The sequence below is a fragment of the Gopherus flavomarginatus genome, chromosome 1 (genome assembly GCF_025201925.1).
Source record: "Gopherus flavomarginatus isolate rGopFla2 chromosome 1, rGopFla2.mat.asm, whole genome shotgun sequence".
NCBI classification, from domain to species: Eukaryota; Metazoa; Chordata; order Testudines; family Testudinidae; genus Gopherus; species Gopherus flavomarginatus.
The window spans coordinates 208,265,238-208,282,068 of NC_066617.1; the positions used below are offsets into that span (position 1 = coordinate 208,265,238).

The following is a 16,831-nucleotide window of genomic DNA, read 5'->3' on the forward strand; positions in this document are numbered from 1 at the left end:
TCATATTTTTATATATATTGTGCACAAAGCTGTGTATTAAATTTATATGTACCATATGCAAATAACCTGCCCTGGAAGAAATATTTTGGATATGAGTGTCTTCAGATTTTTCGAAGGACTTTGTCTTGCTTTCATAAACCCTGATCCTGCGGTGGCACTGTCATGCATGTGAGTATTTAATAGGACTATGCACATGTATGTTATGGAATTAAGGTCATAGTTATAAACCACCAGGGTGAATAAAGGAGAAATGAGAAGTGGCAGAGACCATACGATTACCCATTGTGCAACCAAACACAAGTCCTGCTGTCATGATGTTGTGGGAGGGAGTACAGTGAAGTTGTGCACACATAATTTATTATAAGACAAAACACAATCCTTCAATGTGCAAAAGGTTTTAGACTCCCATCATTTGTAAGCAGGCATTCTAAAAGCCCAGTCCTGTGTGCAACAGCACCAGATAGATTAAAACTTTTACCAAATGCTTAAATTTAAATGTTAAAAAATACTAGTTTTCATTTGAACATTTAGAAGAGACTATGTCATATGTTATATACTTTAAAAAGCTTATACTTCACAGATGTTTCTTCTGACTGCTGTTGCTTTAGCCAGAGATACCAGCTAGATATCTTGGCAACAGAGGGAGAAGACTTCTTATATTGAACAAGAATTTAAACAAAATGTATATAGCTGCTGACTAATATAATATACCCTTATTGCTGTGAGGGGATGTTAAATTGTTTTCTAATTTCCTTTTCCTTGGCAAGGTGAGGTCATTCCTCCCATTCTCAGCACTCCCACAAAGGGTTCTAATCCTTTGACTTCCTCTGGTTGAGAGTAGGCCTCATATTGACCATGACTAGACAGATCATGGTCAGGTTACTGAATAACTTGTCACTATCAGTGCATTGCTAGACTAGAAGAGTCATTACTACAGCAATATAACCTTTCTTGGAAGCTCCGAACATGCCACTTCCATAGTTGTTTAGCTGCTATCAATCTAGACACAGGGAGTCTGACTCTTTGAGCCAAGTGATGTTGTCTAGGTCTGTTATCTATGATTCCATGACATGAGAGGCCAGATACAGCAGGACTTGAAAAATTTCACTCACCTACTTGTCAGTGAAGAGTAGCAAGTTTCCCATGACCGGGGTCCTAAGTAATTGCTCCAAAATTTAAGCGTTCATTTAAAAGCATAGTGTTTAATCCTTGAGTGCAAAAATAACCTTCCAACTGTGAACTTAAGCAGTAGTGTCTTCCTGAGCCTGCAAGAAAGCATTTCCATTCTTTCTGCTTGCTGCATATAGCATTCCCAGGCAGCAGCAGAATGAAATTAAGAAATCTCAGATCGGTATCCCTCTGCTGTTGAGAACTCTAGAGACATTAGTGAAAAAGACAAGAATCATGTCAACTTTGCTAGGCTGCTTCTTGGGAAAGCTCTGAGTAGCAGCAGAGAGGCAGGTGGAGCAAGTGGGAATAGTGGAGAAGAGCTCCCAAATGTGTAACAGTGGGAGGGACAGAGGGTATGGCTACACTTGAAATTTCAAAGTGCTGCCGCAGCAGCGCTTTGAAGTGTGAGTGTGGTCGGAGCGCCAGCTCTGGGAGAGAGCTCTCTCAGCGCGGCACATAAAACACATCCTCTACGGGTGTAGCTTGCAGCGCTGACAGCCGCGCTCCCAGCGCTGCGGCACTGATTACACTGAGGTTTTACAGCGCTGTGTCTTGCAGCGCTCAGGGGGGTGTTTTTTCACACCCCTGAGTGTGAAAGTTGCAGCACTGTAAAATGCCAGTGTAGCCAAGCCCAGAGTTACTGATGCTCCCTCAAAAGAGTCAGAAGTCTGTGAGAAGCATTCAGAGAGGCCTATGGAACCTCAGATTTATCAGAAGGTGATACAAAAGCTGAAGGCCCATATTTGGGTGCCTATCTCCCACTGAGGATCTGGGCTGGAGCTTCTAAGCAATGTTCTGGGATAGCACCCTTACCTGCATTTCTCACCAGCATGTTGCTCCTGGACCTCACTGGTGCCTCAGATGTCTCATCTGTAAAATGGGGGTAATACTTTTTGCTTTACAGGGTTGTTGTGGGGATTGATTAATATTTGTAAAACACTTTGAGATCTTCTGAAATGCAGTATAATATTAAAGGAAGTCAATGCCTGTCCTCTCTCTCTCTCTTTGTGTGCAAAGCTCTCCTTCCTAAGCCATTTAACTGAGCGCTGTCTTACACATAGAGACAGAACAGGTGGTTGCCCAGGACAACAAATTGTTTAGTGATTCTTTAGAGGTTTGTGATTTCGATTTGGACATTTTCCTGTTCACTTAGTACAGGGGGAAAAGAGCTAGAAATGGTGCAGATTGGACTTGCATCCTATTATTTTTCAAGGGTCTCAGACCTTCATCTCAATTTAATTATCTGGTACTCATTTTATCATTACTGGAGAGGTTAGAAAAAACTAATGCTGAAGTAGGTTAGAGGGAAAGCTTGTTGAATTTCACATCTTTCAATTGTTAATAATTATTTGGGTTATGAATATGTTAAAAACCTCATCATGTTTACAACAAAATGATTTATTCTGTGTAACTACACTTCATAATCAAGTCAGTAAACAATATACCATATCAATATAGAAAATGAATGTAAGTGCATAGCTACTGAGATCAGGGTGATTACTAATATATGCAAACTCATTTATCTTTATTGTTACCTTGAACTTCTTCCCGGTTTTGTTTGTACACCTCTTTATGTCAAATCCTAGGCCTTGAACTCGCCAGGACAGATATAGTCTTTATTTTACTTGTTTACACAGACTGTATAGGTGACACAATGGGGTCCTAATAAGTGATTGTGTTCCTCAGGCGCTAACACTAGGGTGACCAGACAGCAAGTGTGAAAAATTGGGACAGGGAGTGGGAGTAATAGGAGCCTATATAAGAAAAAGACCCCAAAATCAGGACTGTTCCTATAAAATCGGAACACTTGGTCACCCTAGCTAAAACAAAAGAAATAGTAAATGGTCATCATCTCAGTTTCTGATCTTGGGCGAGCAGATGCTCAGCCAACCTATTGTGCACAGCTACATCAATGCAGCTACATCGATTTAGACGGGCTGAGGAGCTGGCTTCTTGATCACAAGTTATTCCTCTAATTACTTCCTAACCATATACATTTATCTCTCGGTCTCCTGGAGTTGGTGGGAGGGACGAGTAATGCATTAAAGGCAGTTCAGAGAGAGGCTGGAGGTTGAGATTATAAAAGCGAGTTACTTGCGTAAAGGTAACGAATAAAGAGATAGAATTGAAGCTCCCCAGGCGTGGAAAAATGTGTAAAGGGGAGGTGAAAAACAAACTCTGGAAGGGAAGGTGATGATAAGTGTCTCTGGGTGCGAGGTTATTCCTTACTCTGGTGGTGACAGCCGTGTCCTCTGTAATGAAAGTATCAGAGGGGTAGCCGTGTTAGTCTGGATCTGTAAAAGCAGCAAAGAATCCTGTGGCACCTTATAGACTAACAGACGTTTTGGAGCATGAGCTTTCGTGGGTGAATACATGCATCTGAAGAAGTGGGTATTCACCCACGAAAGCTCATGCTCCAAAACGTCTGTTAGTCTATAAGGTGCCACAGGATTCTTTGCTGCTTCTGTAATGAAAAGCACTGCCGAAATGCCATGCGCGCACACAACCTCATTTGCAGAAGCGGCTGGCCCCAGCCCGGGTGATGTTCTCTGAACTGTGATTTCCATACTTAGTTCCAGCGACTCGCCCGCTCGAACCTCGCAGGGGGACTTTGGAACCGGCTCCGGCTCTTTCTCTGTGTAAACGCGGCCAAGCGCCGCAGCCTCGGCAGCAGCTGGCAAGACAAACTTTTCCCTGGGCTGAGAACCGCCCCGCTCTGCCGGGGTGGGTGGTGTTTGCTCCCCCCGCCCTTGTCCCTTTAAGGGCCTGGGTAAACTTTTTCCTGGTGGCTCCGGGCGGCCCCGTCACATCCGTTGGCCGGAGCCGGGGGGGGAAGTTTCTTGGCGCTTGTTCCTAGCACAACCCCCGTGGTCCCGCTGCTGCGCGCGGAGCGGCCCCCGGGCTCGGGCGGGAGCAGCGGTGGGGCGCGTGCGAGGAGGAGCCGGGCTCCCGGCTGCGAGATGAAGCCGGGGCGTGGGGAAGCCGGAGCCGCCCTGCTCCTCCTCCTCCTTCCCGGCTGCTCCAGCCCCGCGGCCAGGCGGCTGCTCCCTCCTGCCTGAGCCCCCGAGTGTCCCGCTGGCGCCGCCGCGATGGGGACGCTGCCCGCGGCCCCCCGCCTCCTGCTGCTCCTGGCTGGCGCTGCCGGGCTGTGCCGCGCTCGCTTCTCCTTCCCCCTGCGGGTGTCTCCGCCGGCCGCCCCGGGGAACGGCTCCGGGAGCAGCCGCCAGCAGGCCCCCCCCGGCGAGGCGGACGGCTTGGCCTTAGCCTCGGAGCCCGGGGCCGCCGTCAGCTTCTTGGCCATGGTGGAGAACCTGCAGGGAGACTCCGGCCGGGGCTACTACCTGGAGATGCTGATCGGGACCCCGCCGCAGAAGGTGAGACTCCCCCGCGGGTGGGACCCCCGGGGGCCGGGGCAAGGGACTTGCCCTCCAACTGGGCTAGAAGCCAGGCTGCTACCCCCGAGCCCGCCGGCTGCCCCGCGTGCACGGCGCTGCTGCTGCCCTGCCGGCCGCCCTGGGCACCACGGACACGTCAACGAGGAAAGGTTCTGGGGTGGATGGGGGAGCGGTCCTGGCTATTCGGGGTGGGGGGGCAGGCGGGGTGGTCGGGGATCGTTAGACGCCTTTAAACTTTCTTCCCATGGTGGCCAACTACTCAGGTGAGGAGTTCCCCTGATTTTCCTCCTCCCCGGTGCAACGTTCTCCTCCAGCTCCGCTGGGAGTGGGGACAGGGCTCGGCTGAGCTGCCGCTGGTGCTGGGGACAATGGGCCTTCCATTAATAGGGGGCTTCTTCCTTAATAAGGTCACTGGTGCCACCGGTCAGAGGTGAGATCCCTTGCGGAAGGGTTGTGTATGAGCTGAGCTTAAAAGCACTGTTAAAAAGGACACACACTATTGAAAGGACCCAAGAGACTCTTCTCATGTCTTTGGAAGATTAAAGAGGTACCTTTTGATGGCTTATGGAGAGGAGGGAAAGTCACTCCTGGCTTCTTCGTCTTTTCTTTTTTTTATAACGTTGGAAGACCTTAAATATCACAAGCGTGTTGGTGAGTTAGACGTGACTGTTACATATGTGAGCGATGACGGCAAGCGTTAAAGGACTGGATTGACTCTCAGTCTCGTTCTCCCCCCTCCACCCCCGTTGCATTTCAGTTGCCAGACAGTATTGTTAGGTGGCGGAAAAACAAAGAGAAACGAAAAGATCCTGTATTGCACCCGTGCTAAGTACAGTTATACCGCTTGCAACTTTGCTGAAAGGCAGCCTTTCTATTCATTGGCACTTTGCATGAAAATACAATGTCCCTAGGCACAGTAATTGTAAGGAAGTCATGCAGATCCGGTCTCTTTGTTTCAAACGGTTTGATGCCAATTTGATTTGAAACAAGTTTATCTGCCAGTCAAAAATATTGTATTTACCATACCTTATCTTATTTTTGAAGTCAGCCTTGAGGTGTGATGCAGTAGTCTGACTGATCCTCCACATAGAGATTACTCAACCACTCTTACTAAATTATGTGCTACAATAATGGAAAGTTTTAAAAATCTTAATTTTTATTTAAAATGTAGCCTCCATATTTCTAATAGTTAAAGAATGCACTTCCTGTGGTTGGAATTATTCCTCCTCCTTGCCCCCTCCCCTTACAAATTCTTTCTTTCAAAAGTTTTGAAAACTTGGTTGTTCTTTCATCTGTGTCATGTGAAGCCTTGGTGGATTGTTGGTGGGGATGACTTATCAGCTGAGAAGGATTAATTTTTTACAAGCCCTTGGGGCTTTGTCTTTTTTCCCCCTGAAGTTTTGTACTCCCACTCTTTTAATGAAATTTAAGTGAATGAAGGGACCTTATGTAGGTGAAAATGCTTGCTTTTTCTTTTTTTCATATATTCTGACTTCTTACCATAATGAAAAGTTAGTCATATAGATACTTAGTAAAAAGGAAATATTCAGCTAATAAGCCCTCTCTGGGCTTGTGTACAATATTTCTGCTTTGTTAGAAGAAGAGGATTGGTTTAATTGCCCTTCTGACTAATTGAAATGTATTACAGTAGGTCATAAAGCAATACACGGATTCAGACAGAGTTGGATAGTTTTATGATAAATGCATTTTATCTTAGCTATGTAGATCTGATGCATCAGGGGGTCACTTGATTGCCCCTGGGTTGAAGAAGTCTTTCCTCCATATTGAATGCTGTGTGGGGGAGTGTGTTTTCCTCTACTCTATGGGATGTCCAGTACTGTCTTCTGTGAGATTCAAGATATCAGACTTGATCATATCAGTAATCTGATCCTGTGTGCATTAAACTGCAACACAACTATATGTAGAAAAAGGTGAATAAACAGAATATTAGTATATCTTACCTATACACCTTTTGTTTTTCTTCTTATTTCAGAACCACTAAGTTATGGAGATTAATGTAGACCTTACTAAGAAAGGTGTTCCTTATTTCAATGCTATGCCCCAAGTCCTTACCTATTAGTGATATTACTTTAACTGTTAAGTGTATTACAGGTAATGTAAAATTAAAATAAACTTACCCTCTTAATACTTGTTCATCATTTTACACCTGAAATTGGGTTTAAAGTTTAACTCACTGTAAACTATGCTGAGTTTTCACAGAATACAACATTGAAACATCATCCCATTGATGTTTATAAGTAAAGTCATGCATGTGCTTAATAGTTTGGCAGGATCAAGACTTGTACAGTTAAACTTTTTTTTTTAAGTGAGGTGCTTTACAAACTTCCTTCTCTGCTTGATTCTGAAATCACAAACATATATCTGATGCAAGTGTACTTCGTAGTGAATAGTGTAAACTGCTAAGCAACTAAAGGGTAGTAGCTCTCTTCCTCTTTCAGCCTCTATGAAAAATGATGATTTATAGCACAGTATCCTAGAAATTTATCAGAACTTCAGTTTAGCTGCCAATCCACCCTCATTCTGTTATTACCAATAGATTCAAGTGCACATACATTCTTCAAGAATTATTTGAAAGCTAAAAATGTCATGGGTTTTTGAGGAATGTTATGTGTCTTTTATTTCATGAAGTTGTCCTATTTCTGATGAATGGTGTACTTTATGGCTGCCTGCTATGCCAAATCTGAAGATTGAAATATGAGTTGGGAAGAAGGCATTGACTGCACTAGTCTAACTTTTTATTTCTTTAAATAATCTGGAAACAGATTAAATGCCTTTACTCAATATTGTATTATTTTTCCAGCCTTGAAATGGAAGGCTATAAGCACTTTTGATAAGTGGAATGAAAAATTGTCTAGTTTTATTTGTGTTTTCCATGTATTTTTACTAAAGTGTTGTCTACTTTGCTCCTTCCTACAGTCTTTGACAAACAACAGACAGAAATCTAACTTTTTTTTAAAATATACCACAATTTCCCCAGATTCCTTTAGAGCAGTGTTTCCCAAACTTGGGATGCCGCTTGTTTAGGGAAAGCCCCTGGCGGGCCAGGCCGGTTTGTTTACCTGCCGCATCCACAGGTCTGGCCGATTGCGTTTCCTGGCCGATGGGAGCTGCTGGAAGCTGTGTGGCCCTCTGGCCACCACTTCCAGCAGCTCCCATTGGCCTGGAGCGGCTAACCACGGCCAGTGGGAGCTGTGATCGGCCGGACCTGTGGATGCAGGAGGTAAACAAACTAGCTCGGGCTGACAGAGGCTTTCCCTAAAAAAGCAGCATCCCAAGTTTGGGACACACTGCTCTAGTGAGTCTATCTGAGTAGCACTTTCCTCCGATTACACCCATTTTGCTATCCTCTCGTCCCATTGTGTTCCCAAATTGTACCTATATTGAGACTACACTAATATTCCCCTTGTAACTTTAATGCAAAAAGGTAGGTGGAGGAACTATAAAGCTCTGAGTAATCAGCATGATGCAGTTGAGTTTTGATCAGTTGCTATTGAAACCATGGTGGAACTTGAATTTTATTCTAGTGACCAAGCATCTGTTTTATGCACTCAGTTCAGTTTAATTATTAATGCTAATCATGAAAGCAGCTTTTGTAATGGCAGTTTGTTCTACTCAGAGGGTCAGCAAAAATCTGACCTATAAACTGGCATTTAGAAAGTTTTATTAAGGATAAAGTGGTTATTGGGACTAACTGTCTTCATTGCAAACTATGAATTCCAATTCCCATACAATTAACCAGAGACAGTTCCTCTATCACTGTCCAACTACAAAAAAACAGAAGAATATGTATTAAATACCTTAACTATATGTTGGACACTTACAATATGTGGCTTGATGTTTCAAAGGTTATAAATTCTGGCAGTTCTGGATTCAGTTCAGGGTGTGGTGATGGGAGAGTAAATTGCTGCCAGTGAGGAGTGACAAGAGGGGCTGAAGGCTCTTGGTGATAGGATAGAACAGAAAAAGGGAGACCAATTGGGTAAAAGCCAGTTGAACTAGGGCAGGATAGCAGATTATTACAGGCTAAATTAGTGAGCAGTGGTAGGGAAGGGAAATAAGGGATAGAACTAGGCTTTGAATGAGTGGATGAGAAATGGAAGGAAAACCTAGGATGGAATCAACAGAGTAAAGAATATCTTTTTAAAACCATACACGCATAGGAACATGGACTCTGGGGACAGGTGATGTTATGTGGACCTGCTAGACTACCTTTGACATGAAACCTTAAATAGCCATGCACTTGACAAGATGTGTGCCAAGGTAGATTTAAAAAGTGCTATGTGTTGATGCAACCTATAGTAAGTATTTTTCTGGAAAGCATCTTCTACTCTATGGGCTTGTCTAGACATATTGACTAATATATTTTAATTAACATGATTTTAAACAAGACTTTGGACATACTATAGATAAAGCAAGTCTGTGATACCCTGTACCCCATGTTCACCACTTTGATATGATTATGATATATTTTGTACAAAGTATGCCTTGTGAGGTATTGTTTGAAAAAATGTGATCTGCTGAACATCATTGTCCTGTTATGATATGTGTAACAACACTAAATATGAAACAATGAGGTTTTACTGCATAATATTACTAAAATGTGTTATGGTTCTGGGAAATGCCCAGAATTACTCCTCAGGAACAACACAAAAGACTAAGCTCAGGTGCTGAAAAACTATTAACTGCTTAATTGGGCATTCACCAACAGGAAGGAAGGTATAAATAGAGTATTTACAATGTCCCTGAAGGACAGTTTGCAGAGCACGTATGCATTGGAAGTGCCTACTCCCATGACCCAGCAAGGATTTTTCTGGTACAAAGAGTTGGGAAATAAGAAGGGGGTGGGGGAGGATTAGTAAGGGAAGGGCCCTGTCCACCCCTCCTCTCCTTGCCACCACTTTTCTCTCTGCTTATGACATCAACGAATATCTAAGGGCACTGAATCAGGGGGAGAGAGGGCCTAGGCTGAAAGGAAGTCCAGCCTGTGAATTGACAGCTGTGAATTGCTTGCAGCATCTGGTGGGTGAGAGAGCTGTTTGCTTCAAATCTTACTTAGCTTGATAAAGTTTTTAGGAATTAGATTGCAATGCTATCTTTTTTTTTCTTTTGTAACCAAAGCTGACTTTTATGCCTTACCACTTATAGTCACTTAAAATCTATGTTTCTGTAGTTAATAAACTTGTCCTATTGTTTTATCTAAACCAGTGTGTTTTGGCTGAAGTGTTTGGGGAATCTCTACTCAGGTTAACAAAGGCTGGTGCATAATCATTTCCTATGATGGACTATTAATGAGCTTGCATTGGCCAGGACTCTACTGAAGAGAGGGCCAGGCTGAGGACTGGAGTGGGTATCTCCCTGCATATAATTTGTGGGTGACTGGGCATAGCATTCATGTATCCATCAGAGAGTGATTTTTACATGGTGGTGGCTGAGTGAGCAGAGCCTGTAGGGGTTGCTGTTCACCACCAAAGCAGTGTAAAAGGCATCTCAGGCTGTAGTTTTAAGGGGACACAACAGTCCTGTCATCCAGCTTGCATCCTGGGGAATGTCACAGTCACATTTAAAAATGTTAGCTGGTCATGGTCAAGCCTAGGTACTCCTCTAGCAGGAAGCGGAGTACAGTAACACATCTGTATTTCAACAGCTGCTAATATGAGTCAAATTCCTTTCTATCTTTTCTCTGTTGCCATGAAGTGTGACTATATTCATAGTTAGAGTGCGTCTAAGGGGGAAATGGCTCACAGCCTTTTTTCTGCATGGATTTTGGTTTGGATTCAGGTCTTATAAGTGCACAAGATAGTATTCAGTTGTTCCATCCTGTAATTTTTAAGCATCATATTCATCTTAAGAAGAAAAGTGGTTTTTCTGTCAAAGACACAGCATTTCTACAATTTTGTCTAACCTCTTACTGATTTTCCAACTTAGCTTTTATTATGTAAACAAGCCTGTGTTTCAGATGGTTTTGTTTACTTTAAAAATATACCTTACTAAAATCAAAAAAGGATTTTTTTAGTAGTCTGTTCTGTATGCAAATTTAAGTAATACTATCTGAAGAATTGAAAGGAAACAAAACCTGCTATAAAGCAAAGTAGTATGCAGTGGTGGTGTAGCCATGTCGGTCCCAGGATATTAGAGAGACAAAATAGGTGAAGTAATATCTTCAGGTCACTGAGGAAGAGCTCTGTGTGTAAGCTCATCTGTCTCATCAACAAACGTTGGTCCAATAAAAGATATTACCTCACCCACCTTGTCTCTCTAATAAAGCAAAGTAGTTTAGTTACTCCAGGGAGAAAAGTGGGTTTGACTTAATGTCACTGTCTTTACTCTTCAAACTGGGAAGAAGCTTTAAAATAATAGTATAGACAAAGCACGCTCTCTCTCTCTCTTTCTCAGTTCTACAATAACACCTAGCACCATGATCTCTGAGAGCCTCTCAAGAGAACTAAAAATATAATAGTCCAGTAGTCTAACTTCCTTTTCCCAAGTCAGTTTGGATTGTCATGGTTTCCTTCTCTCAGTTCCCCCAGTATTGTTTCCCTCTTTCTTTCTTTTCCCTTGACCTGCTCCTCCTCCTTTTTATTTTTATTTTTTTATTTTTTCTTATTGGCGTCTTATTTTCTGGAAAAATAGACCATGTATTAGGGAACAAACTCTTCTTCCTGCTCTGTAGCATTCCTCCTGAGATGCAGATATTTTTGGTTTCTTGTTTAACAAGAAGATCTAGGAAGGTTACATGTTCATACAGTACACAAATGCGCCACTTACATTTTGAAGAAATAGTGCATGGGAAAGAGGGGATTTCCACAAAAGGTAACTTAAAAAGGTTGCATGAGAAATTTCCTGTTAACTGAAAAAAATTATAGTGCACCAAATACAATTAATGTCATAATTAAAAGGCTCTGTTTTAAAGGGGTACTGTCAAGATAATGATTACACTTGAATTATTTCTCCTTATTTACTCTTCATAATTTATTAGAAAACATTAGACTTTTAAAAATTATTTTTCTTTGAAGTCTGTACTTAATTCAATTTGTGAATACTGCAATTAAACTGCCAGTAAAATAGAAATCCAGCTGTCTCTCTGTCTTTCACGCATTAGCACAAACTGCTGTTCTGTATGGCTTGTATGTGTTCAAAAATTTAAATCACATATAAAACAAAGCAGCCGACACAGATTTGTTTAAACTAAAATGATATTCATATTACAATCATATTTAGTAATCTTCTTCCCCTCTTTTTAATAATAAACAAATGAACTCATGTTTGGGGCTAAACTACTTGACCGCATCACTTGTTCATTGTATCCATTATCAAATATAGTAGTTTAAAAAAAATATTTAAAAAGTGAATTTTGAAGTAGAGGGACTTTTATATTAAGTCCCTTCTCATTAAAGGCCAGATTCCCCCATTTGAAAGGGGGTGGGGGGAAGTAATCCAATCTTTCTGACAGATACCTTCCAGATAATGCCTTTTGATATTTGTTCATGGATTTACTTGTGTGAGTAGTCTGCAAATCAACACTTCAGAACCTCAGGAAGTGTTTAAGCATATAATCTATTCGTCATGTGTGGAAGCAGGATTTTTGTACTTTCTTCCCCATGTCAAATCTTCATTCCTTGTTCTTGCCTCAACAGTAACTTTCATAGCTGCGAACACTGTTAATCTCTCTAATTTGCAAGGAGAAGTGGGGGGAACACTATGTAAAAGACATCTTTCTTTCAGTAAAAAACAAGGCTAGAATGCCAAAACAAAATCAGAAAGATTGTTCAACAGTAAAATAATTTAGATGGTATTAGCAAAAAAGCTGCCCATCATAAATACAGTATAGGGCCAACAGGTGGTTATTTGAAGCCTGCCTCTGGCAGCATAATTTTGGGCACAGAACAATGGTGTTTATTTAGGGCTCTAAAGTGATTGCAGACATCAGATTTTTTTAATTTCAAAAGTGAGACTTTTGACCTCATAGACTAGCTCCTCTTCAGTATTTTCAATATCAAATAAATATGATGCTTCTGAAGTTGAATTTTAGTACCTGTTGGTACAAAATCCCTGACTACTGATGCATTGCAGCATTATAAACTAGTAGCTGTGGCATGTCATTCAGGTCAGTGAAGTGAGAAGTGTGTCATCCTTTATGCCCGGTGTATGTATGTGGAAAGTCATATAGGCCAATGGTTCTCGAACTTGGGCCGCCGCTTGTTCAGGGAAAGCCCCTGACGGGCCTGGCTGGTTTGTTTACCTACCACATCCGCAGGTTCAGATGATCGCGGCTCCCACTGGCCGTGGTTCACCACTCCAGGGCAATGGGGGCTGCGGGAAGCTGCAGCCAGCATATCCCTTGGCCCACGCTGCTTCCTGCCACCCCCATTGGCCTGAAGCAGTGAACTCTGGCCAGTGGGAGTTACGATCGGCCGAACCTGTGGACGCAGCAGGTAAACAAACCGGCCCAGCCCGCCAGGGGCTTTCCCTGAACAAGCGGTGGCCCAAGTTTGAGAACCATTGATCTAGGCTGGACCACCATATTGCTGATTTGTGGTATGGCATGGCCTGCATTTGACAGCAAAGTGGAAAAAGTCTGTGTCTGACAAGTGTGATGGTGAAATGAGAGGCATGTCCCAAAATGCTTTGCGCGCATATTGCTTTTTTGTGTGAATAAGCAGTTGCCATTTCAGTGTGTGTTTTTTCTCAAATTCACAGAATTGGTTCTATGTACATTACCATGTGGAGAACTAAGAAGTTAAAAAAAATGTTAGATACTTAAAAAAAAAATGCTTGGGGATGAGCTAAAATTCTGCAGTTCTAATCCAAGAAAGGAGTACAGGGCTAGGGTTTTCCTTCTATGCCACCAACCTGAAAAGTGAACAGGATAATTTTAATATGACTGATTGATTTTTTTTCCTCCCCCCACTGGTGTAGCAAGATCATATTTAACAGTCAGAAATGTTACTGTCTCAAAATAATCCTCAGTCACTTATGGATATGAAATCCTTCAAGGAAAGACAAAAATTCACATGATCCTGAGTACTAGATTTTTGCATTTGAATATCTGATATAACTGACAGTTGGATGGAAAGCTGCAGATAACCAGAAAACCGTTTAGTGACTATTTAACTGTGGATTGTCACCATTGTCAGATAAGGGTGATGTTTGTTGAGTCAGTTGACTCTCTTCTGACTTGCCTTTGCCTGACAGTTTACTAAAGATTAGTGTAATCTTCCCCCCACTTCCCTTAATGCTACATCATTTTCCAACTTTCACAGATCTTCTAAGGCCTTGGCTACACTGGCACTTTACAGTGCTGCAACTTTCGCACTCCGGGGTGTGAAAAAACACCCCCCCCCCGAGTGCTGCAAGATACAGCGCTGTAAAGCCTCAGGGTATGTCTACACTTACGGTTTTGCAGCGCTGGTAGTTACAGCTGTGTTAGTACAGCTGTATAGGGCCAGCGCTGCAGAGTGGCCACACTTACAGCAACCAGCGCTGCAGCGCTGCAGAAGACTGGAAGGGGGCAAATATAGTGCCCATCTATAAAAAGGGAAATAAAAACAACCCAGGAAACTACAGACCAGTTAGTTTAACTTCTGTGCCAGGGAAGATAATGGAGCAGGTAATCAAAGAAATCATCTGCAAACACTTGGAAGGTGGTAAGGTGATAGGGAATAGCCAGCATGGATTTGTAAAGAACAAATCATGTCAAACTAATCTGATAACATTCTTTGATAGGATAACGAGCCTTGTGGATAAGGGAGAAGGGGTGGATGTGCTATATCTAGACTTCAGTAAGGCATTTGATACAGTCTCGCATGATATTCTTATAGATAAGATAGGAAAGTACAATTTAGATGGGGCTACTATAAGGTGGGTGCATAACTGGCTGGATAACCGTACTCAGAGAGTAGTTGTTAATGGCTCCCAATCCTGCTGGAAAGGTATAACAAGTGGGGTTCCACAGGGTTCTGTTTTGGGACCGGTTCTGTTCAATATCTTCATCAACGATTTAGATGTTGGCATAGAAAGTACGCTTATTAAGTTTGCAGATGATACCAAACTGGGAGGGATTGCAACTGCTTTGGAGGACAGGGTCAAAATTCAAAATGATCTGGACAAGTTGGAGAAATGGTCTGAGGTAAACAGGATGAAGTTCAATAAAGATAAATGCAAAGTGCTCCACTTAGGAAGGAACAATCAGTTTCACACATACAGAATGGGAGAAGACTGTCTAGGAAGGAGTATGGGAGAAAGAGATCTAGGGGTCATAGTGGACCACAAGCTTAATATGAGTCAACAGTGTGATACTGTTGCAAAAAAAGCAAACGTGATTCTGGGATGCATTAACAGGCGTGTTGTAAACAAGACACGAGAAGTCATTCTTCCGCTTTACTCTGCGCTGGTTAGGCCCCAACTGGAGTATTGTGTCCAGTTCTGGGCACCGCATTTCAAGAAAGATGTGGAGAAATTGGAGAGGGTCCAGAGAAGAGCAACAAGAATGATTAAAGGTCTTGAGAACATGACCTATGAAGGAAGGCTGAAGGAATTGAGTTTGTTTAGTTTGGAAAAGAGAAGACTGAGAGGGGACATGATAGCAGTTTTCAGGTATCTAAAAGGGTGTCATCAGGAGGAGGGAGAAAACTTGTTCACCTTAGCCTCCAATGATAGAACAAGAAGCAATGGGCTTAAACTGCAGCAAGGGAGATTTAGGTTGGACATTAGGAAAAAGTTCCTAACTGTCAGGGTAGTTAAACACTGGAATAGATTGCCTAGGGAAGTTGTGGAATCTCCATCTCTGGAGATATTTAAGAGTAGGTTAGATAAATGTCTATCAGGGATGGTCTAGACAGTATTTGGTCCTGCCATGAGGGCAGGGGACTGGACTCGATGACCTCTCGAGGTCCCTTCCAGTCCTAGAGTCTATGAGTCTATGAGTGTGGCCACATTTACAGCACTTGCAGCGCTGTTGGGAGTGGTGCATTGTGGGCAGCTATCCCACAGAGCACCTTGTCCCATTTTGGCGCTGTGGCTTGTGGGAAGGGGAAGGAAGTGTGATTGTCTTTCCGCTTCCTGTTCCAACGCCCCGTGGTGCTTTGCTACACATTCCGAGCAGTTTGGCAGCATCGTGATTCTACAGCGCTTTTTCTGCGATTTTTGTTATAAATGGATCCTGAGCAGCTGACGACCTTATTGATGAATGTTGCCAGCACATCGCGCTTGGCAGTGGAGCTATTCCTTCAGCTGCAAAATGAGAGTGAGAGTGACAGTGAGAGTGCCAGTGACAGTGAGGAGTCAGACGATGATATTGAATCGCCTCACTGTGAAGACAGTAAATTGCTTGTGGCAGTAACAGACGTGCTCAGCTCCGTGGACCGGCGCGTTTGGGCTTGGGAAACCAGCACTCAGTGGTGGGATCAAATCGTCCTGCAATCCTGGGATGACGAGCAGTGGCTGCAGAACTTTCGGATGAGAAAAGCCACTTTCATGGCACTGTGTGCTGAGCTCACCCCTACCCTGCGGCGCAGGGACACGAGATTGAGAGCTGCCCTGCCAGTGGAGAAGCGGGTGGCTATTGCAATCTGGAAGCTGGCAACTCCAGACTGCTTCAGATCGGTGGCGAACCAGTTTGGAGTGGGAAAGTCTACTGTTGGAATGGTGCTGATGCAAGTTTGCACGGCCATTAATCGCACCCTGCTAAGAAGAACCGTGACTCTTGGGAACGTGCAGGACATTGTGGATGGCTTTGCAGAAATGGGGTTCCCTAACTGTGGAGGGGCAATAGATGGGACGCATATTCCTATTCTGTCACCACCGCACCTGGCATCAGAGTACGTTAATCGCAAGGGGTATTTCTCCGTGGTTCTGCAAGCGCTTGTGGATCACCGTGGGCGTTTCACTGACATTTACTCCGGATGGCCTGGAAAGGTGCACGATGCACGCATCTTTAGGAACAGTTCCCTGTTCAGGAGGCTGAGGGCTGGGATTTTTTTCCCAGACCGCAAGATCACAGTAGGGGACGTCGAAATGCCCACTGTGATACTTGGAGACCCTGCTTACCCCTTAATGCCCTGGCTCATGAAACCATATACAGGGAAGCTTGACAGGAGCAAGGACCGGTTCAACTACAGGCTGAGCCGGTGCAGAATGACTGTGGAGTGTGCTTTTGGCCGTTTGAAAGCACGCTGGCGCTGTCTTTACGGGAAGCTAGATTTGGTGGAAAGCAGCATCACCGCTGTTATATCCGCGTGCTGTACCCT

The 16,831-nt window shown here is 43.4% G+C and overlaps 1 protein-coding gene across 1 annotated transcript in view; it reads left to right on the forward strand.

Moving 5' to 3' along the window:
* The first annotated feature begins 4,259 nt into the window (after positions 1-4,259).
* BACE2 (beta-secretase 2) overlaps positions 4,260-16,831 on the forward strand; it is a 91,977-nt gene continuing 79,405 nt past the window's right edge. The window contains exon 1 of the mRNA XM_050933315.1: positions 4,260-4,544. Within this exon, the coding sequence (XP_050789272.1) occupies positions 4,260-4,544 (285 nt within the window). The remainder of the gene's footprint in view (positions 4,545-16,831) is intronic.